Here is a 26,423-nt window from a genome sequence, read left to right on the forward strand (position 1 = left end):
TGAAATCATCGGAATATTGTGCGGTATTTTAAAAACGGTAAACACACTTCCGATTTTGCCGAAAGGAATTATACAGTATCATTTTCGCCAGTCTGTTTGCATGATTGAGTCCATTATAAATAATACACGAACTACATTTATTCCACAAGCATTTGTTTCGAGGTAATATATTCTAATATTATAATAAGAATTTTTGTCTATTATAGTTCGTTCCACATACAATTTTAACATAAACCACAGTTCGACGCCATCTTCAGTCTTGGTTTTACCATGTGAAGATGAACACCGTTTGGGATGGACATATTGATTCAAAACGCAGCATATTCGTCAAATAAAACAGGATTTATCGAGGCAAAAGAAACAAGTACGCTTTTGATTTCTTGCATATCGCTTATATTCTTGTTCGTTGGTGTTTGTGAGCAGTGGGTTGTTTTTTGTTTTTTTATTATAATTTTTTTTTAAAGATTTGTGTTTGCTTTCTTGAGACCTTTTCAATTTCAGTTTTGTGTGTACGGACTGTTAAGAACCTTACGGTTTTACGGACTGTTACTTACGTTCACAGTCTTATTGTGTGTGTGTGTGTGCTTTAAAAAATATATATATTACGTCTCGCCCATACAGTTAGAATAGAAAACTTTTTTTGATCTGACTGATCTGTGTTTAAATTGATAATGGATACTGCTTATCTATCCAGAAAACTGATGTAGGTGCTTTACATAACACATTATTTTTGTTTCTACTTCGCATTGCATCAGTATTCGCTTATACGTACACACGAAAATTGTACTTAAGTCTTTACAAATTACGAATTTTACAAGTAACAATACAATATACATACACAAAGAAAGGCACAGAGGAAATTGGAAGCACAGGTGGCATCAGTGGCGAAAACCAATCCAAAAGCGTTCTGGAATTATGTCAGAGGAAAAACCAAAACAAGGACTGGAATAGGGGACCTCAAGAAAGAAGATGGTTCAAAGACAAAGACAGATAGTGAAAAGGCAGAATTGCTGAACCAGTTTTTCAAGAGCGTCTTTATAGTAGAGGATACAGGCCCACTCCCAGACCCACCAGACTACAGTTTCACAGAAGACTTGGAAGTCACCGAGGATCTTGTACGGAAGCACTTAGTCAACCTACATACAGACAAGGCAGCAGGACCCGATGGATTGACGCCATTGATACTCGCCAAAGCAGCTGACCAGCTGGCGAAGCCTCTGGCCTATCTCTTCAGATTGACACTGGACAGCGGAACAATCCCGGAAGACTGGAGGAAAGCCCATGTCACACCTATATTCAAGAAGGGGAGCAGAATGGTGCCCAGTAACTACAGACCTGTCAGCCTAACCTGTATAACCTGCAAGGTTATGGAGAAGATCGTACGCGACCACGTTATGAAACACCTGCTGAAAAACTCCCTGATCGCTGAAGAACAACATGGCTTTGTCCCTGGACGATCATGTACTACCCAACTGTTAGAGGTCATGGATATCTGGACAAGCATTGTAGACGATGGAGGCAGTGTGGATGTGGTGTACACCGACTTTCAGAAGGCATTCGACACAGTGCCCCATCGTAGACTTTTGTCTAAGGTCGCAGCCCACGGTATCACGGGGAAAGTGCTGGGATGGATCAAGGACTTTCTAACCAACAGGAAACAGCATGTGATAGTCAATGGTACGCAGTCTCAGGAAGCCAGTGTGAGCAGTGGCATCCCCCAGGGGAGCGTGCTCGGGCCAGTCTTGTTCGTTATTTTCATCAACGACCTCCCAGCTAGAGTTAAGAGCACAGTAAAAATGTTTGCGGATGATACCAAAGTGTTCAACAGAAGTGACACAGAGACGGGACCAAAAGAGCTTCAGGACGACCTTGACCAACTTCAGCACTGGTCTGACACGTGGATGCTTAAGTTCCATCCACAGAAATGTAGCGTAATGAAACTGGGGGGCAGAAGTCAGAGGCAACATATTACATGACAAGCAAAAATCAAGAGGACGACAGTACAAGGGTGATATTAAAAGAGACTGCAAGTGAAAAGGATCTGGGTGTACTCATTGATGACAAACTGAATTTCAAGGAACATGTTGCACAGTTGACATCCAAAGCAAACAGAATGGTTGACTCATAAGGCGATCATTTGATTTCTTAACAGAGACAACTTTTGTTCAATTGTACAAGAGCCTCGTCCGACCACTGTTGGAATATGGCCATTGTGTCTGGCAACCCTTTCACAAAACATTATGTAGTGACATCGAGGACGTCCAGAGGCGAGCAGCAAAACTCCTGGGCCCACTGAAGGAGAAGCCTTACCCCGAGAGACTGAAACTGCTGGGGCTGCCAAGTCTGGAACACCAGAGGCTGCGGGGGGACATGATCGAATTATTCAAATACCTTCATGGGCATTACGACGCACAGAGGCCAGTGTTCCAGTCGTCACTTAGTGGGAACCTCAGAGGCAACACCCTAAAACTCCAAAAACAACGCTTTCGCCTTGATGTCAGGGGGAATTATTTCTCTAACAGAGTAGTGACACAATGGAACGGGCTCCCAGACTCCGTGGTCCTGGCGCCATCAGTCAACGCCTTCAAAACCCGCTTAGATAAACACTGGAGGGGCCTACCTGGCCTGTATAACCCTGCCTGTCAGACAACTGATCTGGTCTAGCCACGCTCGCCACGCATGCTGCTATTTCAGTAATAGTTCTTTAGGAACACGAACAGGCCTCGGGAGAGGCCTAAACCGTCGTCTAGTCAAGTCAAGTCAAGTCAAGTCAAGACAAAGTTTAAAACGTAATTGCCCCCATATCAGAGCAGCCAAGTTAAAAATCCTGAGACACTGATTCCTTTTAAGTTTTATTGTGTGGGAGTAACACTTGCAGAATCGACATTGATGGTCTGTTGTCATTTATTTTTTAACTCAAGAATTTTTCAGGTTGGATTTGCGTATAATGCTTTAGTGTTACTTGATTGTATTGAGAAACAGAAGTGCATCAAAAATTTTAAAAAAGTAAACTGTTAAAAAAAAGTTATCTAACTTCAAGACAGTAAGGAGTTCAGGGCCGAAACACTCAACTGAGGGGGGCTTCTTCTCTGAAGACCTTGTACTGTCCAGCACTCCCTAGAGTTTCTTATCACAGTAAGAGGGGGGAAAAGAAGCATGAAGAAGGAAGAACAGGATGTGTAATAAGAAAACATTTTGGATAAATGGTTTATAAAAAAAAAAAAAATGTATATACATTAGATATGAATTATATACTTGTTTTACAATATCCATAAGTTGGAAGCTTTACAGTTAATCTTCTTTGGCTTAGCTTAAGTAACACCAGTACAACAGTAGGTAAACTTGGTAATTTTTTAAAAATTAATTTACTTAAACTGGTTGATCATCTCAATATCATGCATTAAATTGGTAATTAAGGGTGTACTTTGACTTCACTTCCTCACTAGCACGCAAAATTTGGCTAAAAAAAAAAAGAGAGAGAGAGAGAGCACCATTTGTGTGTGTATTTTAACAGGTTTTTGATATATTACAAAGAAGTTTCGTCAACATCCTTCCTTTCCTGACTCTGTTCTGATCAATAACACACCTGTTTCACTTTCTCCTTCTGCTTGGAGTTTTGGTGTAATCCTAGACCAGTCTCTTTCCTTTCAACAGCACATTTCGAATATCTGTAAAGTTGCCTATTTGGATCTGCATAGAATCAGTTCTATCCACCTCTATCTCTCAACCAACGCAACCAAGACACTTGTATGCTCTCTGGTTCTCTCAAGATTGGATTACATTACTGCAACTCTCTTTTGGCCAGCCTTCCCAGATATCTGTTAGACTCCAACGAATTCAGAATAACACTGCCAGACTTATTTGCAGAGCTTCTAAATTTGACCATGTTTTTCCTCGCCTTCAGTCTCTCCACTGGTTGCCAGTTTCTGATCAAATAGACTATAAGCTATCCACTGACCTTTTCTGCAGTCAACGGATCTGGCCCCAAGTATCTCTCTGAACTCCTCCATATCTATAGCCCGTATTGCCAGCTCCGTTCTTCCTCTGATGCTCAACTTCTCAGGATACCCCGCGTCAGAAGTAAGACCTATGGACACAGATCATTTTCTTTTCAATTGCCAAAGATGTGGAATGAGCTCCCTGACAACCTACATCATTCTGATTCCATCACATCTTTTAAATCTTCACCTTTTTCCTCAGCAATAAATTTAATTGTGGCAGGTCCACTTCCTTTGCGTTAGCTGTGCTTGACTATGTGTGTATACATATGTATGTGTACATAACTACATGCATGTATATTAATGTGTGTTGTGTGTGCACGCGTGCGTGTGTGCGTGCACATGTGTTTATGTAAGTTTGTGCCTGCCTATGTGTGCATATGTGTTGAGGGTAGCTGTTAGATACACATGTATGTTAAAATGTATGTATGCATTGTGTGTGAGAGAGTGTGTGTGTGTGTGCGTTTGTGTTTTTGCAGTCACATTTTGTTGTGTGTATGTAACATTGATGTAATGTGTTATGTTAACAAAAGTGTTTTTGTAAAGCACCAGGAGCAGATTTCTGGATAGTGTGCTTTATAAGTATCCATTATTATTATATGGTAAAATGTGAAAGGCTTATTGCACAGTAAGTGCTCGATTATATTATGATGGACTGCAGCGAATTTGACACAGATAGTGATACTGACAAAAGTTTTACTTAAAAATTTATCTGATAATTCTTCGGAAAGTGAAGGAAATCAAATTTGCAAACGGTCTGGACAAACGTCGCAAGGTGGTGGACATGACTCAAGAACATTACCCACAACCTTCAACATTGACAGAAGCTGACATTTTAGTCACTATTTCTGTTTTTAATTAAAGTTACAAGAGACTTGTGCAACTTGTGTCAAAAATTATATTTCAGTCATGTGAAGTTTGGTAGCTATTGGTTGAATGGTTGCTACAATATTGTGCCTGAAGTGAAGCACCCCTCCCAGTTGATGCAGCCAGGCCAAAACATACCAGGCCAGGACGGCTGTACAGGACCTTATAATTAAGGCCTGAAAGCATTAAAGCAGTCAAAACTTCTAAACCTTTTAAGCAACCTGAAGTGAAGATGAAAATTGATGCGTTGTGAGGTACTTTTTTTTCACTTACAGGATTCATAAATGTTTATTGTGACAATTTTTCTTTCTTTTTTAATAACAGACCCAGACCCATTGGAAGATTAAGACATTATGGAGGGCGGACCTGTAAACTACCTGCGACCCTTCGCCTCTCAGCGTGGAGGTCGACTAGGGGACAGAAATCGTCGCGGTGGCAACAGACCTGACCGCGATCCCAAGGACCAGTCAGACAGGAATGGAGATCTCAACAACACGTCCTTTGATGGAAAACGCATGCGCAAGGCAATCCATCGCAAGACAATTGACTACAATTCTTCTATGATTCACTATTTGGAGGTAGAGTTGTCAATTTGCCCAAGATAAGGGGTTTTCATTTGCATGTTTACATTACATATTGGTAATTTATTAATAATATCAAAATGATTTTATATCAGTTATCATATTCATATCATTGGTAAGCTTTAAGTTGTAGGCTTGTTCAGCCTTTTGCTTGAATATGTGCGCGCGCGCACACACACACACACACAAACACACACACACACACACACACTGACTCAAAGATAAACATTATAAGCATACACACTGAAATACAACCATTCCCTCACATGTCAGTAAGTTATATAAGCATGCAACTTGTGAACAGCAACAAGTTGTGATTTATTTATAACATGTTTACTTCTGTGAACAGTCTACCCTGCCATCTCCTCCTTCCACCTGTATCGTATACTGAGGCCCTCGTTCACATGTTGTACCCATATTACAGGTGCAGCAGTTGACACAGTTATCAGTTTGAGTATCACAATTATTTTGAATGCATAACCTTCATAAATGTGCCAGAAAATTTTGATTTTGTGACTACCACAAAAGCGAAAACAAAAATCAAGAAATATATTGTGTACTCATCAGTCAGCATATGCCTACACATGTCTGAATAGTAATTTCATTGAAACTGTGCCAAAGCATTTAAGTATGTTCAGATTGCAAATGATCTTTGATTTTATTCATATTATTGAAATTAATAAATGTGCACAACTGTTGCATTCTTCAGAACCGTGTATTTCAACGTGATCATCGAGACAGACGCGCCATCCAGCCTGATGGCTTGTATACACCACAGGTAAGTAGGCTGTGAAATGAACTTGACACTAAAGTAAGAGGTTATACTTATTGATGTACATTTTTACACCTGTGTAAAAAGGGATGTGGTGGAGTTGTGGCCACAACTAGGAAGGGAGAGTCCTGTTCCAGATCATGAAAAGATTTTGACATTTTATGGGGTTATTTTCACCCTTTTTTCAACAAGATCTTGAGTGGTGATTCTCTATGTTGGTCTTTTGGATGTGATAACAAACATGGGTCCCCTGTGTGGGATTCATTGAGTGCACATGGAAGAATCCATGGAAGCAAGCAAGTTTTCCCTTGCCAAAAAAAAAGTGTTCTGCGAAAAAAAATGTGTTCGGGGTGCTGTTCACAGATAATTGTGCGACTGCCACTGTGTGAAATTTGTAGTGATGCGAAAGTAAAAAATAGTTTATTTAAAACAAGAGATTTGGTTGCTTTGGGCGTTTTGGTATTTTTGTTTTTTAATACTAATTGTATTTCCTCACTTTTGAACATATATTCAACAACACAAAATATTCTCCAACAAAATAGCTCTATATGTTTGTTGAAGTGTGTCTGTGAGGTGTGCTTCATGTTGCAAACAATGACTTTATACAACTGAAACCCACTGGCTGTTCAAAATTTAGAGAAAGAAAAGTTCAAAATAGCAGCAGTATTTGTGTGTGTGTGTGTGTGTGTTATGGCAGCAAGTAATGCGTGTGCATGTACTGGGTATGTAGCATTTTTGTTAAGCCATGTCAGTGTTTTGTGTTTGTTCACTTCTCTATTTCAGTTGATATGGCGTTTATGTTAAGAGCATGTCAGTGTTTCATGAGCGAAAGATGCATTCACCTGTGCTACAGTTTTGTTCGTGTCAAGAGTGGGTCAGTGTTTCATGTCAGAAATATGTGTTTGTTCCCCATTTTGCAGTTGATATAGTGTTTGTGTTAAGAGGAGAGTGTCAGTGCTTCATGAGGGAAAGATGTGTTTGCCTGTGTTGCAGTGACACTTCCATGATGGAAACGTGTGTGTTCCCCTGTGTAGCAGCTGGTGTAGTGTTTGTGTTAAGAGCATGTCAGTGTTTTATGAGGGAAATATGTGTGTGTTCTCCCCAGTTGCTGATATAGTGTTTGTGTTAAGAGTGTGTCACTTTCGTGAAGGAAACTGTGTGTTCCCCTGTGTTGCAGTTGATTTAGTGTTTGTGTGAAGAGCATGTCACTTGTCAGCGTTTGGTGAGGGAAACGTGTGAAGAGCGTGTCACTGTCAGTGTTTGGTGAGGGAAACGTGTGAAGAGCGTGTCAGTGTTTGATGAGGGGAAACGTGTGAAGAGTGTGTCACTGTCAGTGTTTGATGATGGAAATGTGTGAAGAGCGTGTCAGTGTTTGATGAGGGAAACATGTGAAGAGCGTGTCGGTGTTTGATGAGGGGAAACGTGTGAAGAGTGTGTCACTGTCAGTGTTTGATGATGGAAATGTGTGAAGAGCGTGTCAGTGTTTGATGAGGGAAACATGTGAAGAGCGTGTCGGTGTTTGATGAGGGGAATTGGTGAAAAGCGTGTTAGTGTTTGATGTGGGAAATATGTTGTCATGAGTTTGTCAGTGATTGAGGGAAATATGTGACGAGCATGTTAGTGTTTGATGAGGGAAGTGTGGCAAGTGCGTCCGTGTTCAAAGATGGAAATATGTTAAGAAAGGCATGTTAGTGTTTGATGATGGAAATATGTATGACGAGTGTGTCATTGTTTGATGAGGGAAATATGTTGTGAAGAGTGTGTCAGTGTTTGATGAGGGAAATATGTGTGACGAGCGTGTCAGTATTTGATGAGGGAAGTATGAAGTGCATGTCAATGTTTGGTGAGGAAAATATGTGACAAGTGTCTCAGTGTTTGATGAGGGAAGTGTGGAGAGTGTGTCAGTGTTTGATGAAGGAAATATATGTGAAGAGGGTGTCAGTGTTTGATGATGGAAATATGTGTGAAGAGCATGTCATGTATGATGAGGGAAACGTGTTCACTGTGTGCTGTTTTATTACTGTTCAGAGCATGTCATGTATGATGAGGGAAATGTGTGCACTGTGTGTTGTGTCATTACTGTTCAGAGCATGTCGTGTATGATGAGGGATACACGTGTTCACTGTGTGTTGCAGCTGATGCCTCCACTTGCAATGCAGGACAAGCCCATGAACTGCGTCACCACCAAGTTCGTGCGCACCTCCACCAACAAGTTCCGCTGTCCTGTCTTCTGCCTGGCTGTGAGCCTCCCTCCACCCCCCCCAATCCCCCCGTCTGTCGTTCTCTCTCTCTCTCTCTCTCTCTCTCTCTCTCTCTCTCTCTCTCTCTCTCTCTCTCTCTCTCTCTCTCACTCGCCTTGTTTTGATTTGGTTTGGTTTGGTTGACCCACCTTCTTCATCTTCACAGTGGCATAACACTTACACGCTGCACTTCATGTATGTTTGTGTTAGGTTAGTTGTATTTTGGGACGATGTTTTTTTGTTTTGTTTTATTTCAGTCCTCTGGCGAAACATTGACAGAATAGTCAGCATCAGAGGCATATTCTAGGTTTATGTGCATGAATGTGACTGTGCTTGTGGTTAATTTTCTTTTCCAGTTTTCTGTTTGTTAAGGTTTTTTTGTTTGTGTTTTTTGTTTTGTTGGTTTTTTTCCCTACAGAAACAATGCTTAGTCTTTCAGCCCTCATATTGCCCAGTGTGTATTATATTGCGGCACTCTTTTGTCACAACAGATTTCTTTTTATGAAGCGTGTCATTACAGTGACAGTGCCACCCGTTTTTTTGTGTTTTTTTTCTTTCTGTTTTTTGTTCTGCATACCAGTGAATTTATTTTCCTTTCAAAGGTGTTTTTTTTGTTTTGTTTTTTTTTTCAGAAATTTGCCAGGGCAACCCTTTTGTTGCTGTGGGTACTTATATGTATGCAAAGATAATGCTGCACACAGGACCCAGGATTATCATCTCATCTGAAAGACTAGCGTTCATACCACCTCTGAAGGTCTTGTGGAGGGGGAGAAAATAATGATTATGATATGGATACTTATATGATGCCTGTCCTTGGTCGGAGACCAAGCTCTAAGTGTTTTACAAACACAGCATTTATTTGCACAACAGGTTGCTGACCTTGGTAGAGCAAGGGGGTTCAGGCACTAACAGGTTTGCACATATGATGACCAGAGAGATCGGAAAAATCTCCACACTTTACCTACAAGGCGCCCTGACCAAGATTCAAACCAGGGACCCTCAGATTGAAAGTCTGACGCTTTAACCACTTGGCTGTTGCGCCCATCGTGGGTGTGGGATTGGAACCTGTGGTGGGCTAAGCTATAAGCAACCATGTTAAATGACTGCATGAAGAGAGGATGGGGTGTGGTCTGTGTGCAGTGGACACCGGAGGGACGGAGGTTGGTGACAGGGGCTTCCAGCGGAGAGTTCACCTTGTGGAACGGGCTGACCTTCAACTTTGAAACCATCCTGCAGGTAGGCTGCATGTGACATTAACATTGCTGTTGAAGTCATGGTGTAATGGCAGCTTTCCTTGACGTTACCCTCATGATCTATTGCTGCTAAGTCATGGTGTAAAGGCAGCTTCTCTTAACGTTGCTGTCATGCGGTCTGTCAGTCCGTCAGTTGATCATCATGGTAGTCTGGTTTTCCCTTGACCTTACCCTCATGCTCTCTGTCAGTCAGTCTCTTTACGGTAGTCTGGTTTCTCCCTTACAGGTGTCTGTCTTGTTCTCTCTCTGTTGCTCTGAATTCAGAGTCATTCACAGTAGTTTGATACAGTGACAGTGTGTGGAGTTGTTTTTATCAGTTCTCATTTCTACACCATAGCTTTGACTCTTTACAGATGTTTCGGAGGAGTAAGTAACCTAACTTTTTTTGTTTTGATTGAGGTGGTCTGTTTGCACCAGTTTATGATGATAGTAGGTGTTGTTTTATGGGTTCTGTGTTTAACGATGGAATGTACAGGGTATGAGGTTTGGAATGAGAGATTTATGTATGAGGTTTCCAGATCAAAGTAGAATTAAAGCATTCTGTTTTGTGTAATGTCTTGAAAGGTGATGTTTGCTGTTTCTTACACTGACACAATGCTTATAACACAAATACCATCTCAGACCGAATAGGAACAGTAATGATTTTGATCTCTTAGCTCTTGTTAGTTATTATCAACCAGCCTGCTAAACAAGGCTATGTCATTCCACAAAAGTATCAAAATCCCAGTCGTCTGAGATTTAGAAAGGAATGTTGCAGTTTGTTATTCAGCTTAATCAGGGCAGTGGAGATCGATTGATGCTGTAATTTTTTAGGGCCATTTCTGTTCTGTGGTTGACGTGGGTGTTTATTGTGTTTATTTCACTATTAGTGCACAGTTGTTGTTTCCCCCCTCCCCCATCCTTGAGCATCAGAATCTCAGCAACTTGGTTTTTATTTTTGTTTGTTTCGAAAATCATTTTGGTATGAATTAACTGATATATAACAACATACAGGAATTGATTAAGCAATATTCATTTAGATTTCTAACAGGCATGCAGCGTAGTAGCGTGTGGGCAAAGCTTGTTCCTCCAAATCCTGCTTTATGTGCCAGGCTCATGACGTGTCGGTGCGCGCCATGCGGTGGACCCACAACGACCTGTGGATGGTGACGGCCGACCACGGGGGCTACGTCAAATACTGGCAGAGCAACATGAACAACGTGAAGATGTACCAGGGCCACAAGGAGCCCATCCGCGGAGTCAGGTTAGCATCCTTCACCTCCTTGTCCTCCTGCTGCGCCGATGCCCTCCCCCCCGACCCAGCCTGCCGGCGCCCGGTTCCTGCGGTGGTGCCAGTGGAGGAGGGCGCTAAGGCCGGTGGTGTTGATGTGTTCTCTGACCACTTAGCAGCTTCTCTGTGTCCTGTCTGGGACTCTGCTGCTGCCGCTGTTGCTGCTGCTGCTGCTGTTGTTGTTGCAGTGGTGAGGGGCAGCAGCAGCAGTCCTGTAAAGCTACGTTTCACAGCCTGTGTGTGGGTGATGTTAAGTGGTAATGTGTTGGGTCCGTCATCCTGGGTGCCTGGTTCCTTATTTGGGGCAGAAATAGTAATAATGGTAATATTAGCGGAAATAAAGTTAAAGTTAAGTAAGGGTGTGTGTTATTTATACTACTCCACATGCACTGGGGATCTTTTGATTGTATGTAAAAGCTGTTTGTTATTTGTAAGAGTGGGTGTGTATAGCTTGAAGCAGCAACACTTTTTGATGCTTGTATTGCTGTACGTTACCTCAAATTGGGCTGAAACAGAGCTGATGTTAATATTTCTTTAGTTGCTGCATATAAGTCGGGTTCAGTTGGGGTTTTTTTGGGTTTTTTTCATTTTGGCGGAGGTTTTTTCATGGATAATGCTTTCTCATCATGCATAAGCAAGCTCAGGAGATATTCAACAAAAGATGAGATGGCTGGAGGTATTGGTGTGCTTGAAGCTGGATGTTATCAACACCAAGCATCAGCAGCTTTAAACAAGTCACAGAGTGTGATTTTCCACCACCAGACCACGTAGACAAGTTTCAGAACACATTCTTGGGGTGGGAACACACATGACATGGCAGAGAGAGGCCAGGCTTGTCAGTCATCCAGGCACATAGCCGTTCATTGTGGGATGCAGTGTTGTCAGTCATCCAGGCACATAGCTGTCCATTGTGGAATGCACACGGGTGTTCAGTGCTGGCACTTTAGTTGGCCCTGCGAAAGTTCGTGAACCCAGGAACTAGGGCATGGATATGAATAAACGCGGCTGACAAACAGGCCGCGCCAGCAGCACTCGCTGTACGCTTGTTCGGCGGTAAATCTGCTTTGTTTCTTTCGCGCATCATCTCCTCGGATGGATCGGAAATAACGACTAAAGAAGTGGTTTTCTAAAAAGAACACAAAATAAGCTTTCCATTGACTCCAAACACAATATGTTTTCTTACATAGCGGTTGTTGCGGCAACGGTTGAAACATAAATAAAGAAAGAGAAGAGAAGGATAAGCAGAAACATGATCGCAAAAATCGTTAAGTTTAAATCCCTCTCTAAGAAAACAGGCGTTTAGCACAATAACATCGTAAATACACACAGAACATATAGCATGCCTGCATGCAGATTAGCTTACCTTTTGAGTTGTGCGATTTTTCTTGGCAGCACAACAAACGTTTAAATGAACACACTGTAGCATGGTGAGTGCGAGCAGCAGGGGGATGGAGAGCGGGGTGAATGTCTGTCGGCTTATGGCACTGCCGTGCCCTTCATTTCACGAGAAAGACGAAGATTTTTAAGGTAAAAAAAAAAAAAAATTGAAACGATGATGTTAATAAAATAATGAAATTGTGTAAATCAAATCAAACTGCACTCCAATAATACAAACAGGAATGGCAATAATTCAACTTTCTGTAATCGCTGCAGGAAATGTGTGGATGCTGTGAAAAGGTGGGAAAAGTGGGGCGGGGGCCACGGGGCCGAGTGAAACAAAGAAGGCAGTGTCCCGGTTTGGCGCGCTGGGCCAGAAATACCGCGGCGAATGTGCCGGTCAGTACAGAGTGCGGTGGGAAAGTCTGGCATTAAAAAATTTTTCACCCAAGACGCTAGACGCTGCTCGGCCAACTAAAGAGCCAGATTTTGTGCTCGGCTGAGCAGCCGTGTGCAGTGTTGTCAGTCATCCAGGCACATGGCCGTTCATTGTGGAATGCAGTGTTTGTTGGCAGTCATCCAGGCACATTGCCGTCCGTTGTGGAATGCAGTGTTGTCAGTCATCCAGGCACATTGCCGTCCATTGTGGAATGCAGTGTTGTCAGTCATCCAGGCACATTGCCGTCCATTGTGGAATGCAGTGTTTGTTGGCAGTCATCCAGGCGCATAGCCGTTCATTGTGGGATGCAGTGTTGTCAGTCATCCAAGCACATTGCCGTTCCTTGTGGAATGCAGTGTTGTCAGTTATCCAGGCACATGGTCGTCCATTGTGGAATACAGTGTTGTCAGTCATCCAGGCACATTGCCGTTCCTTGTGGAATGCAGTGTTGTCAGTTATCCAGGCACATGGCCGTCCATTGTGGAATGCAGTGTTTGTTGGCAGTCATCCAGGCACATGGCCGTCCATTGTGGAAGGCAGTGTTTGTTGTCAGTTATCCAGGCACATGGCCGTCCATTGTGGAATGCAGTGTTGTCAGTCATCCAGGCACATTGCCATCCGTTGTGGAATGCAGTGTTTGTTGTCAGTCATCCAGGCACATTGCCGTCCATTGTGGAATGCAGTGTTTGTTGTCAGTCATCCAGGCACATTGCCATCCATTGTGGAATGCAGTGTTTGTTGTCAGTTATCCAGGCACATGGCCGTTCATTGTGGAATGCAGTGTTTGTTGTCAGTCATCCAGGCACATTGCCATCCGTTGTGGAATGCAGTGTTTGTTGTCAGTCATCCAGGCACATTGCCGTCCATTGTGGAATGCAGTGTTTGTTGTCAGTCATCCAGGCACATTGCTGTCCATTGTGGAATGCATTGTTTGTTGTCAGTCATCCAGGCACATTGCCGTCCATTGTGGAATGCAGTGTTGTCAGTCATCCAGGCACATTGCCGTTCGTTGTGGAATGCAGTGTTGTCAGTCATCCAGGCACATTGCTGTTCGTTGTGGAATGCAGTGTGGCTGTGGAGCAAGCTTCAAACTGTGCGAAATGGAATGGCGTTTTCTGTAGAGTTGTGAGGAGACTTCTGGAACAGAGTTGGTCTGCACTCTTAAGAGCCTCAGCCATTGGCATTCCTCTGAACCTGAACCACACCAGAGTGAGGACGTCACCAGGGCTGTGGCTAATTGGGCCCTGGTTTGTTTTACTGGTAGGCCATGTTGATATGACATTCAGGAGTAGACGTCAAAACCAGTGTTTCCACAGCCAGTACATGGCTCAGCATACGGATAGTGATGACCTTTCCACAGCCAGTATATGGCCCAGCATACCGATACAATGATGACCTTTCCACAGCCAGTACATGGCCCAGCATACCGATACAGTGATAACCTTTCCACAACCAGTACATGGCCCAGCATACTAATACAATGATGACCTTTCCACAACCAGTACATGGCCAGCATACCAATACAGTGACCCAGTATACCGTGATAACCTTTCCACAACCAGTACGTGGCTCAGCATACTGCTACAGAGATGACCTTTTCACAGCCAGTACATGGCCCACCATACCGATACAGTCATGACCTTTTCACAGCCAGTACATGGCCCACCATACCGATACAGTCATGACCTTTTCACAGCCAGTTCATGGCCCAGCATACCGGTACAATGATGACCTTTTCACAGCCAGTACATGGCCCACCATACCAATACAGTTAGACCTTTTCACAGCCAGTACATGGCCCACCATACCGATACAGTTAGACCTTTTCACAGACAGTACATGGCCCACCATACCGATACAGTTAGACCTTTTCACAGCCAGTACATGGCCCACCATACCGGTACAATTATGACCTTTTCACAGCCAGTTCATGGCCCAGCATACCGGTACAATGATGACTTTTCCACAGCCAGTTCATGACCCAGCATACCGGTACAATGATGACCTTTTCACAGCCAGTTCATGGCCCAGCATACCGGTACAATGATGACCTTTTCACAGCCAGTTCATGGCCCAGCATACCGGTACAATGATGACCTTTTCACAGCCAGTTCATGGCCCAGCATACCGGTACAATGATGACTTTTTTACAGCCAGTACATGGCCCGGCATACTGATACAGTGATGACCTTTTCACAACCAGTTCATGGCTCAGCATTCCGATACACTATCATACAGTGATGACCTTTCCACAACCAGTACATGGCCCAGTGTACTGATACAGTGATGACCTTTCCACAACCAGTACATGGCTCAGCATACCGAGACAGTGATGACATAATGGTTTGGGGAGAGGAATCAGCATGCCTACCTTGATGACATCAGACCTACCTTGATAAAATCTGACATCAAACCTTGTGCTTGAGCCATCGGTCCCAGCTGTATTTATTTTTATTGACCACATTGCTCAATTTGCTTTACGTTTACAAAGGGGGGGAAATTTTCAGATCAAAGCTGTTTTATTTGTGATTCCTAGCACTTGTGGAGTAGTATGTATTGCTGATATTAGAAATAGCTTTTAAGTTTGTTATCAGGCATATGGCACTTATTTTGCTTTTATTTATGCAAACAGAACATTCATTCATAGTATAAAAATGTTATATGCTAACCATTACAGATAACATTAATGAATGATTATATGTGCAGTAAAATAATATAAATGATCAGCTAAATTAGGATTTAGTTATAGAACTTTGGCTTGAGGTTTGTATGGGGATCTTGGTGTTACGAAACTAGATCAGCCTATTTACATAAGTAAGCTAATGTAGTATCTTTTTATCAGTTGAGTATTCAATTCTTCCATCTCAGGAATGCATTGCAGCCATTGATGCAATCTTGATGCACTTACCAGCATGTGTGAATGTGTACTTCACGACGGGAGATTTCCAATAAAGCTGAGACATCACTGGCTTGGTGGAAATAAAGTATGCCAGTCGATGTGCCCTTGTTGAACACCCCAATAAAGATCTGCATGTCCTTTTTTTTTCCTCCTGTCTTTCTGTTACTGTTCCAATATCTTCACTCCGCTCAGGATCCAAATAAAGAAATGCGGGTGAAGACTTTTGTGTGGTCAGTAACGCATGAGGGTGTGTGTTCATGTGACAAGCATTTCCAAACATACCCCCCAGCGCCAAGATGGCTTCGGAAGAATAAAGTTAAGCCTGTCTTGGTGGTTTTCTTTCTTTTTTTTTTCTTCTTTTTCTTTTTTTTTGTTGATTTTTATTTTTTAATAATTTTTTCATTCATTTTTATTAATTTTCTGAGAGGCTTGGACCTGAACCTTTCAAGGGAAGATGGGCAAGGGGAAGGGTGTCTTCAAAGTATTACCAAATGTTAAAATGAATGAAAAGAAAATTGAAGTTGTCTGCGTCTGGCAAACGTCTTTCCAGTCAGTTTGAAGTGGTGAAGGGAGAAAGGGTTTGCAAATTGTGTTTCCATAATATAGTGTTCCACAGAAAGTTCCCAAATGATATCTTAATGCGAAGCAACTTGAAAATGTAATGATTACTAAATCTATATGACAAGAACTTTGTAAACTTGTTTGTTGAAGAGCAAAACATGTTAATCTCACTGGGTTCATTGATTTGTGCCTCCAGTTGTTTACAGTTTTACAAAGCAAGTCAGTGGGTGGGGGGAATAAGTGACATTTTTCTTTACAATTTTTCTTCAAGGGATTTGCAGTTTGAAGTTGAAGCGTGATTGAATTCAACTTGTGGATATTAAATTTGGCGAAATAAATTGCATTTTCTTTCTCAAGGGCCAGCTTTTTGGAATGGTACCTGAAAACAGAATTTTAAAATTGTTTGTCAGGAAAATGCATAAATTTTGAATTGATTGTCAGTGTATGCATCTCATACATTGTACTTTCTTTCAAGGGGAAATTTCTGGAATGGTACTGGAAATTGGAATTTTTAGTCCGGAAAATGTATAAATTTTGAAATTATTGGATGCAGGTACAATTGAATCCATCCACCCTGCACTATTAAAAGAGCTGATAGTAGAGTCTTGCTGAACTCGGGGCTGAGGAAAGCACAGAGGATAAGACCGTGGGTTTTTTTTCTTTGTGCTGAAGTGAGTGGTGCGCAATAAGTCGTGAAGTGCACAGTGCTCCGTGCTGCCTGTCCTTGTCTCCTTGCTGTGTGTGTAACCCGGCGTCGGCATGTTGTGTTGTTCTGTTGCCACAGTTTTTGCCCCACGGACACTAAGTTTGCCACATGTTCCGATGATGGAACCGTTCGCGTCTGGGACTTCTTGCACTGCCATGAGGAGAGGATTTTGCGAGGTATGTGAGCGAGTTCGACAGATGTGAGAGAGGGGGGCGGCTTGGGTCGCTTGTTGTGAGAGAGATGGATGTGCGTGTGTGTGACAGATATTGGATGTGTGAGCGAGTGGACGTGCTTGCCAGCTTTTTCTGATCACAAAGCAAGCAGTGGATTTGGAAGACTTTCTAATTGTGACTACTTTCCCATCTGTTTGAGAGGGGGTGGAAAGGTTGGAAGTGTTCTACTGCCTTTGTTTTCTTAGCAGCAGGCTTACATTGTTAAGATTGTATCACTAAAAGTGGTGTTTGATGAACACCTTCATTACTTAGGTGTGAAACTTTGACTGCTAACTTGGATGACATAATTTTTCACTTGGTGAAATTTCTCTCTGAATGAAAGAAAAGGATTGGAAAATGCCTATTTGTGTGGTTACTAAATGCGTTTTGTTTAAGAATTTGAATTTACAAAATGATAGTTTGGCATATTCTGTAATGTAGTAGTACAGTGTTAAACAATACTACAGCATGATCAGTGTAGTTGCTCTTTTTTGTGTTTTACCAGTGCACAGCATCCACAACCAGTCTATGTTTAGCATTTCTGCATTTATTGTCATTCACAAGAGAGTGAATTTGATTATCTTAACTCCAGACGAAGGGCCCTGATCAAGACCGTACTGTTTACAACCGTTTCAGACAAAGGAGCCCGATCGGGGTTTTAGATAGTTCTGAATTTTTGGATTGGCACCAAATTTACATAATGACATTCAAGCTAAGAAGAATGTCTTAACTCACCTTTCCACTCTCCACTGCTACCAGTAAATGCAGTGTGTGTTGCTGTGCTCGCTAGCTGGAGAGTTATTTTTGCGGTGACTGGTTCACATGAACTGTGTGTCAACAAAGGCGTCTGACCCAGTTTCTTCTCTGTCACAAGGAAGGCAGAATTAGACAAAGGGGCCATGTAGTGGCTATATAACATTCTGAATTTAATTTGTTTCATACTCTGTGTGCATTCCTGGGTTTGTTCACAAGTCATCAGTGTATACAAATTTCAAACAAAAAATATGGACATTTTCATCATCTTTACTGTATGACGGCATGAAAAGGGGGTAAGTTTTATATTTTGTTCCCAACTAACTTGTCATGTTACTGATAAGTTTGGAAGTTTTCAGTTCATAAACTATGAAAATAAGAAGCAAATACTTGGAAAAACCAACACAACTTTCCGTTACCAGTAATGCACAGGCCACATGCTTTTTGATGTGTCTCAGCTGTCTGCTTTTTCAATTTTTTTCTCCGTTTTGTGGCTTGCTGTCTTCCTGTAATATTAAGTTATAAGATTTTCTCCGCTTATTTTGTGAGAGCTTTGAGTTGTGATTTAAAACAAAATTTTTTTTTTTTTTTTTTTTTTTTTTTTTTTTAGTATCCTTACCGAGTCTTGTCTCCCGTAGTACCAACAAGCAGCAAGATGGATCAGAATTGTCAGGGTTTTTTGTTGTTGTTTTTTTTTTCTCTCAACTCACAAAAACATCATTTTCTATATGAAATGCATGTTGTTATCATGAATTGGAGTACTTTCAAAGAAGAGGGATCTCCATTTTGGCATTTTGATGATTAAACAAATAGTTTTTCTTTTATTTTACTTTGTTGTGGCATTGTCAGATGCACACGCTTCAGTGAAGCTGCCTTGGACCCTGGTGGCAAACTGTTCAGTTCTACGAAAATCTGTCTCTTCCTGGTTTTTTCTGGGTTTTCTCTTTTTTCTCTCTTTTTTTTTCTCCAGGGTGTGTTGGGGACAGCAAATGGTTTTCTGGAATATTAATAGCACCTTAGTCACCTTTACATCCAAAAAGAAGAAGAAAAGAAAGCAAGTTATAACAAGTCATACAAACAAAATTTTTGGTCAATCATCCCTCGGTACTAAAATTTATCTTACATCATGATTGGAAACTGAGAACACTGTCATTTTGTGAACTGATACTTCTCGTGAAGATTGGCCAAGCACACATCTCTGAAAAATGAACATTTTGCAGAAGGAAATCTCCAAGTATGAAGAACACTATTTCAATTTTATATTCCCTTTGTGGTGTTGAAAGATAATCCTTTGTCATAACCCTTGACAACTGTGGAAAGACATTGTTTTGAAAATGTGTGCTGATGGAAATTCATGTTCTCTTGGTGTACAGTGTAATCGTCAGTGACCTTTGCTCCTTTTTTTTTTCTTTTTTTTTTTTTTCTTTTTTTTTTTTTTTTTTTTTTAGATGAAGTGGGTTTTAGTTCTTTTTTCTTCTTTCTTTCTTTGTAAACTTTGGGGGCTGGTAAAAGGCATTTTGTCTGGAGGAGGGAAGTGAGGGAGGGACACCAAAGCATACAAAACATTCTAGAACATTTCCACTAATCTGTTTAGTTTTTTAAAACGCTGCAGCACCTTGTAGGCCGAAAATTATGATGCATCGAAATGTTAGTCATCTGAAGCAGAAACAAAGTTGTAGTTAGCAGTTAACTAAATCAAATATTCCTTGCCTTCAGAAAGAAAGAAAAAAAAGTCCCTGGCCTGATTACAATACATGCTTGCCATTCAGTTTGGACAAACTGGAAAAGGGGGAACATTTAGAAATGCTTGTCTCATGAATGGAATATTTGTGTGTGTGTGTGTGGTGATGTGATGCTGTACTGTTGAAATGCACGTTGGACCCACCAAGAGTGAAGACTTGTCGCTTCAGCTGTCTGTCAGTCTGTTCTTAGTTCTTGTGGCTGTCCACACAAATAGGACTGACAGCTGACCTGTTTACCAACGCAGTTTGAACATATCGTATACACACACTGCAACACCACAGAAACACATTTTAAAAAAAGAAAAGGTTCAATCTCTTTTCACACCTGATGGATTAAGGCACTGGCAGGTCTGCATACATGTTGACGTGGGAGACCCAAAATATTTTTCCCATCTCCCAAGTCAACATGTGCAGACCTGCTAGCAACATAGTCCCCATGCTGAAGATCATCATGCTGAAGATCAAATACGCACACTGAATATTCCATGTGAGTGAGTGATGGATTATGGAAACCAGAACATACACCATCATGCACTTCCACTGAAAACAAACTGTGGCTGCAGCAAAGGCTGGGTAAAGCTCGTCATGCACATAAAACCTTACCATTGTATGCAAGTTGTTGCCCACAAATGCAGAATGAAATGAATGCGTCATCGTATGAAACGGAGAAACGTGCTTAACAACCTGAACCTCTCCCCATGAAATTGTCTGGACATCGAAAGTGAAAAACACAAATTACTTTCAAACTTTGCACATACTTATACATTTGACATCAGGGTGCAGTCACATTCATTTCTGTTCTCCTTTAAGTTTCACAATTTGTTGAAGTCATGCGAACTTTGAAGTGCAGTGACTTGATGCAAACAGATTCAAGTCAAACACAAAAGATTTGCTGCATATATTTCTGTGAAGTTGGAATTGCATTATTACCTATGGGTATTCTCTGTTTAGAAAATCAGAGTAATCATTTTGGAAAGCAGTAGTATTTATTCTGAAATACACATAACTTGATTTCTTGCATGGTTTCTCTTTCAAAAGGTATCTTATAATCTTGAGAAGTATGAATGATACAGATCGTTAGTTGTGTATGACTTGGACCACCGGAACAGCAGAGGAGGCATCTGCTGTCCTACCTGGGCTAGAATTTGATTGTAGTGGAGAGTGTCTTACCCAGGTTACAGGGTTTTTGGACAAGAGTTGGGATGGTTCCCAAAGGCCTACTGGCCCCCAAGGCTGCAGCAGTAAAAGCCAGTGCAATATTGCCTCCTAATTTCAGAGTCCTTTACAAAAGACTAAGCTGTAAATGATTTCCCATTGCAGTGGAGAAACCATTGATCATTCAGCTCTCACTTTGCTGTTCGCCCAACTGTAAGCTTATGTCAATCTGTAATAAAAGCCGAGTGTTGGACCTACACACAAAAAAACAACAACAACTGAAGTAGCACAAAAGCATGACCAGATGGTGAAACAGACTCAGTTCTTTCTCGGTTGTAAGCCTAGACTTTTTACATCACTAAAATCCCATGAAGTTTATAAATTGAGAAAAGAAAAGTAAGACCTTATGAAATAACCAAAGGTGTGAGTGTGAGGCAGGTTGCCCATGAGTCAGCTTGAATTGCCAGGATGGAAAGCAAATTTTTTTTTTTTTTTTGCACAAAGCAAAGCACTTTCACACCGAACTTACTTGGAAGCATGACCATGAAACCAGCACAAACCCATTCTACCTACAAGCAATGACCTGCCTGTTCACCAACCAGCAGTGACCCATTCTACCTACAAGCAATGACCTACCTGTTCACCAACCAGCAGTGACCCATTCTACTAACAAGCAGTGACCTACCTGTTCACCAACCAGCAGTGACCCATTCTACTAACAAGCAGTGACCTACCTGTTCACCAACCAGCAGTGACCCATTCTACTAACAAGCAGTGACCTACCTGTTCACCAACCAGCAGTGACCCATTCCACCAACGAGCAATGACCCATTCACCAGTCAGTGCATTTCCAGCAAATCTCCTCAGACTACAAGTTGGACTCTTGACAACTTAAACACGTGATTAGGAATACTTTATATAACACAGATTTTTGAAGCTTTTTTGGTGATTTAAAAAAAAAAAATGATGAAAAGTCCTATTTTTCGTCTTTGTTTTACCCCCTTTTTTTTTTTTTTTTTTTTTTTTTTTTTTTTTTTAGTTAAAGTGACCTAGCACCGACATTTCAGCTTTCCAAAACATTGTCTACCATCCCATGGACAGGGTACATCTGTTGGGTGAGCCCCTAACGATCACGCTGTGCAAGGTGAGAGGAAGCTGGTGACCTGTTGACAGGAGCCACTTTCAGACAGTGAGAAACACTTGGAAGAAATACCATGCCCGTCACTGGTGGCCTCTGACTCTTGTCTGTTGTGTCATCAAAATAAAGTTAATGCACATGTGGTTGGTTGTGTTTGTCATGTGTGTGGTTCAAATCCAATTCTGTTTTATCCCAGTCCAGACGACTGATAAAGGGCCATTTCAGGACTGATAATGGGTTTCATACATATGTTTATTTATCTTGATTTTTTTTTTTTTTTTTTTTTTTATTGTCATACAAGGAGAAAGAGAAATGAGCTTCAGTTATTGTCCAAAAGCTAAATACCTTGAGCATTTCCCATTGACCTGCTTCCTAGGAGTATGCTTGTCAGTCGAGGGCTGTCACCTCACCAAGATGAGACAGAAGCTTATAGGTTAGGATGTCAGTGAAAGGCTTTCACGTCACTGAGATAAGACAGAGCCTACAAGTCAGGATGTCAGTGAAAGGCTGTCACCTCACTGAGATCAGTCAGAGCTTACAGGTCAGGATGTCCGTGAAAGGCTGTTACCTCAATGCGGTAAGACGGAGCTTACAGGTCAGGATGTCGGTGAAGGGCTGCAACCTCACTTGAGGTAAGACAGAGCTTACAGTTCAGGACATCAGTTGTTGTCTATGCTTGGGGAACTTTTCCTCTTTTGACTTATTTTCAATCAGAAAAATCTATTTTTACATTATTTGTAAGTACATAAAGTAGTAACTACCTTTCAAACATATGCCACACTGATTTCATGTTACAGAGGTTTCAGCAGTTAAGGGGTTAAACAGTGATATGCAGATGATGGCACAGTGATGTCATGAACACAGACAATTTGCAGTGATGATGGACTGGTGTGGAATTACTGTTTTTGATTGAAAGCAACGGCCACAGAAAATTAAGATAGTCACAGCAGACAATTCCTTGAAGAAGCAAAGTCCCAAGGCCAGCGCTCTTTCACCATCTTGGTCACGTAGCATGGAAGAAACTCCCCTTTTCAGTCTGTCATGTGGATTCCACAGTACAGTCAACCTGATCCCAAGAGAATCTTTCTTTTACTGAAATCACTGTTCTCCTTCATGAAACAGACAGACAATGCAAGGGGCATAACTAAGTTGGCACTATAAAAATTTAAAAAATGTAAAAAAAAACCCACCTCTCTAGGTACCTGACATAATAGTTGATTTTTTGTTTTAATTGTCAAAGAGGGCGCTGCACAGGCATGCAGAAGGGAGGTAATATATATCAAAGGAGGTGGTGGTGGTGTGTCCATCGAGATCGATGATGACCATCATTGTCATCCAGCTGGGGGATGTGGGGAGGGTGGTGGTGGGGTGGGGGGGGGGAGGATGCTCATGAATCTATCTGTGAATGCGCAGATGACTGAATAGTCCAATCTGCGCACGAAATGTTCGCTGACAGTTGGGGCAGACAAAGACAGGCATATCATTGTCAGGGGGCTTGTTTGCCCGTGACTTTCTGGCCTGCCTCTTCTGAACAGCTGCAGCAGTCCTGTTGGCCTCGCACGACTTGGCACCTTTGTGCACAGCAGCACGCCATTTGTCACGGTCCACTGCAGATTCCTCCCAGGAGTCAGGGTTGATATCAAACGCTTTAAGAGAGACTTTCAGAGTATCTCTGAAGCGCTTCTTCTGACCTCCGTGTGATCTCTTCCCTTGTTGCAGCTCGCCATAGAAGAGCCTTTTGGGCAGCCGATGGTCTGGCATGCGCGCCATGTGTCCAGCCCAGCGAAGCTGGGACTGCATCAGGATGGTGAAGATGCTGGGAAGGGTGGCTTTTGCGAGCACCTCTGTGTCTGGGGTCCTGTCTTGCCACTTGATGTTCAGTAGCTTCCTGAGGCATGATGTGTGGAAGTGGTTCAGCTTCTTGGCATGTCGTTGGTACACTGTCCAAGTTTCACAGGCGTACAGTAGTGTGGGGAGAAATACTGCTCTGTAGACCTTTAGCTTGGTCTCAAGACTAATGCCTCTTCTGTTCCAGACATTTGCACTGAGTCTGCCAAAAGTTGCGCTTGCTCTTGCAATCCTGACGTTCACTTCATCGTCGATGGTCGCATTTCGTGATAGTGTGCTACTAAGGTATGTGAACCGCTCCACCGCACTGAGTCTGTGACCGTTGACTGTGATGTTGGGCTCAACGTAGGGTTTCCCTGGGGCTGGCTGATGGAGAACTTCAGTTTTCCTCATGCTGATGGTAAGGCCAAAGTTCCTGCTGGCAGTGGCAAACTTGTCGACGCTGAGTTGCATGTCAGCTTCAGATCCAGCGTTGAGGGCACAATCATCAGCAAACAAAAAGTCTCTGATGATGTCTGTCATGACCTTCATTTTTGCTTGTAGCCTTCTGAGGTTAAACAACTTGCCATCTGTTCGGTACTTTAGGCCGATTCCAACATCGCCATCTCTGAAGGCATCAGTAAGCATTGCAGAGAACATGAGGCTGAACAGCGTTGGAGCCAGGACGCAGCCTTGCTTGACACCATTTGTGACAGCAAAAGGAGCAGATGTTTCGCCATTGTCCTGGACTCGAGCCTGCATGCCTTCATGGAACTGGCTGACCAAGGAAATAAATTTGTGTAATACACCAAGGGATATCACTAACTCAGTAACATTCATTTTCTCCACCTGAGTAGGACAGAAGTTAGCACAGGACAGGGACTGAGACACCTAACGGAGTCGGCGCCAGTGGGTGACGGTAAGTATGGTAAGTTAAACGCAAGTATGTTACATTAACGGTAATTTTAGAGAGAAGAAAATCCTTTTGAAAACCAGTTTGAAGGCTGTCAGTGTCTTTTTTATGTTAAGTGAAACGCAAGTATGTTAAGTTTAAAGACTAGTGAGAAAAAAAAACCTGTTGAAAACCAGTGCGAAGGCTGTCGGTGTGTTGCCTTGACCTTGACCTGTGTGTGTGTGTGTGTGTGTGCAGGTCACGGGGCAGACGTGAAGTGTGTGGACTGGCACCCCCAGAAGTCGCTGGTGGCGTCCGGCAGCAAGGACAACCAGCAGCCTGTGAAGTTGTGGGACCCTCGCACCGGCACCAGTCTGGCTACGCTGTGAGTCCTCAGTGCTGTGCACTGCAGTGCTATACAGTACACAACAGTGCTGTACAGTGCAGTGCTATACACTGCAGTGCTATACAGTACACAACAGTGCTGTACAGTGCAGTGCTATACACTACAGTGCTATACACTACAGTGCTATACAGTGCAGTGCTATACACTACAGTGCTGTACAGTGCAGTGCTATACAGTACACTACAGTGCTGTACAGTGCAGTGCTATACACTACCGTGATATACAGTACAGTGCTATACAGTACACTACAGTTCTTTATACTACAGTGCTATGCACTACATTGCTTTACAGTACTGTGCAGTGCAGTGCTATACAATAATATACAGTTCTATACAGTACAGTGTTGTGCAGTACAGTGCGATACAGTGCAGTGCAGTGCTATACAGTACAGTGCCATACGGTACAGTGCTATACGGTACAGTGCAGTACAGTGCTATACAGTGCAGTGCAGTGCTATTCAGTACAGTGCAGTACAGTGTTATACAGTGCACTGCAGTACAGTGCAGTATATAATGCTATACAGTACAGAACAGTGCTATACAGTACAGTGCAGGAAAGTGCAGTGCTATACAGTGTAGTACAGTGCTGTACAGTACAGTGCAGTGCTATACAGTGTAGTACAGTGCAGTACAGTACAGTATAGTACAGTGCTATATTTGTATTTCTATTTGTATTTCTTTTTATCACAGTAGATTTCTCTGTGTAAAATTCGGGCTGCTCTCCCCAGGGAGAGCGTGTCGCTACACTACTGTGCCACCCTTTTTTCTTTCTTTTTTTCTTTTTTTTTTTTTCCTGCATGCAGTTTTATTTGTTTGTGGATTTTTCTACAGAATTTTGCCATGAACAACCCTTTTGTTGCCATGGTTTCTTTTATATGCACTAAGTGCATGCTGCACACGGGACCTGGGTTTATCGTCTCATCCGAATGACTAGCATCCAGACCACCACTCAAGATGTAGTGGAGGGGGAGAAAATATCGGCGGCTGAGCCGTGATTCGAACCAGCGCGCAAAGATTCTCTCGCTTCCTAGGCGGACGCGTTACCTCTAGGCCATCACTCCAGTATACAGTACAGTGCTACACAGTGCAGTACAGTGCTATACAATACAGTGCTATACAGTACAGTGCTATACAGTGCAGTACAGTGCTATACAGTACAGTGCTATACAGTACAGTGCTATACAGTGCAGTACAGTGCTATACAGTACAGTGCTATACAGTACAGTGCTATACAGTGCAGTACAGTGCTATACAATACAGTGCTATACAGTACAGTGCTATACAGTACAGTGCTATACAGTGCTGTACAGTACAGTGCTATACAGTACAGTGCTAT

The 26,423-nt window shown here is 42.3% G+C and overlaps 1 protein-coding gene across 2 annotated transcripts in view; it reads left to right on the plus strand.

Moving 5' to 3' along the window:
- Nucleotides 1-231: 231 nt before the first annotated feature.
- LOC143301721 (uncharacterized) overlaps nucleotides 232-26,423 on the plus strand; it is a 40,652-nt gene continuing 14,460 nt past the window's right edge. For both annotated transcript variants that reach the window (XM_076616105.1, XM_076616107.1), the window contains exons 1-8: nucleotides 232-364; nucleotides 5,190-5,443; nucleotides 6,156-6,224; nucleotides 8,354-8,458; nucleotides 9,599-9,694; nucleotides 10,803-10,954; nucleotides 17,042-17,139; nucleotides 24,941-25,067. In XM_076616105.1, coding sequence (XP_076472220.1) covers nucleotides 5,219-5,443; nucleotides 6,156-6,224; nucleotides 8,354-8,458; nucleotides 9,599-9,694; nucleotides 10,803-10,954; nucleotides 17,042-17,139; nucleotides 24,941-25,067 — 872 coding nt within the window. In that variant the 5' untranslated portion in view covers nucleotides 232-364; nucleotides 5,190-5,218. The remainder of the gene's footprint in view (nucleotides 365-5,189; nucleotides 5,444-6,155; nucleotides 6,225-8,353; nucleotides 8,459-9,598; nucleotides 9,695-10,802; nucleotides 10,955-17,041; nucleotides 17,140-24,940; nucleotides 25,068-26,423) is intronic.

The sequence above is a fragment of the Babylonia areolata genome, chromosome 28 (genome assembly GCF_041734735.1).
Source record: "Babylonia areolata isolate BAREFJ2019XMU chromosome 28, ASM4173473v1, whole genome shotgun sequence".
NCBI classification, from domain to species: Eukaryota; Metazoa; Mollusca; class Gastropoda; order Neogastropoda; family Buccinidae; genus Babylonia; species Babylonia areolata.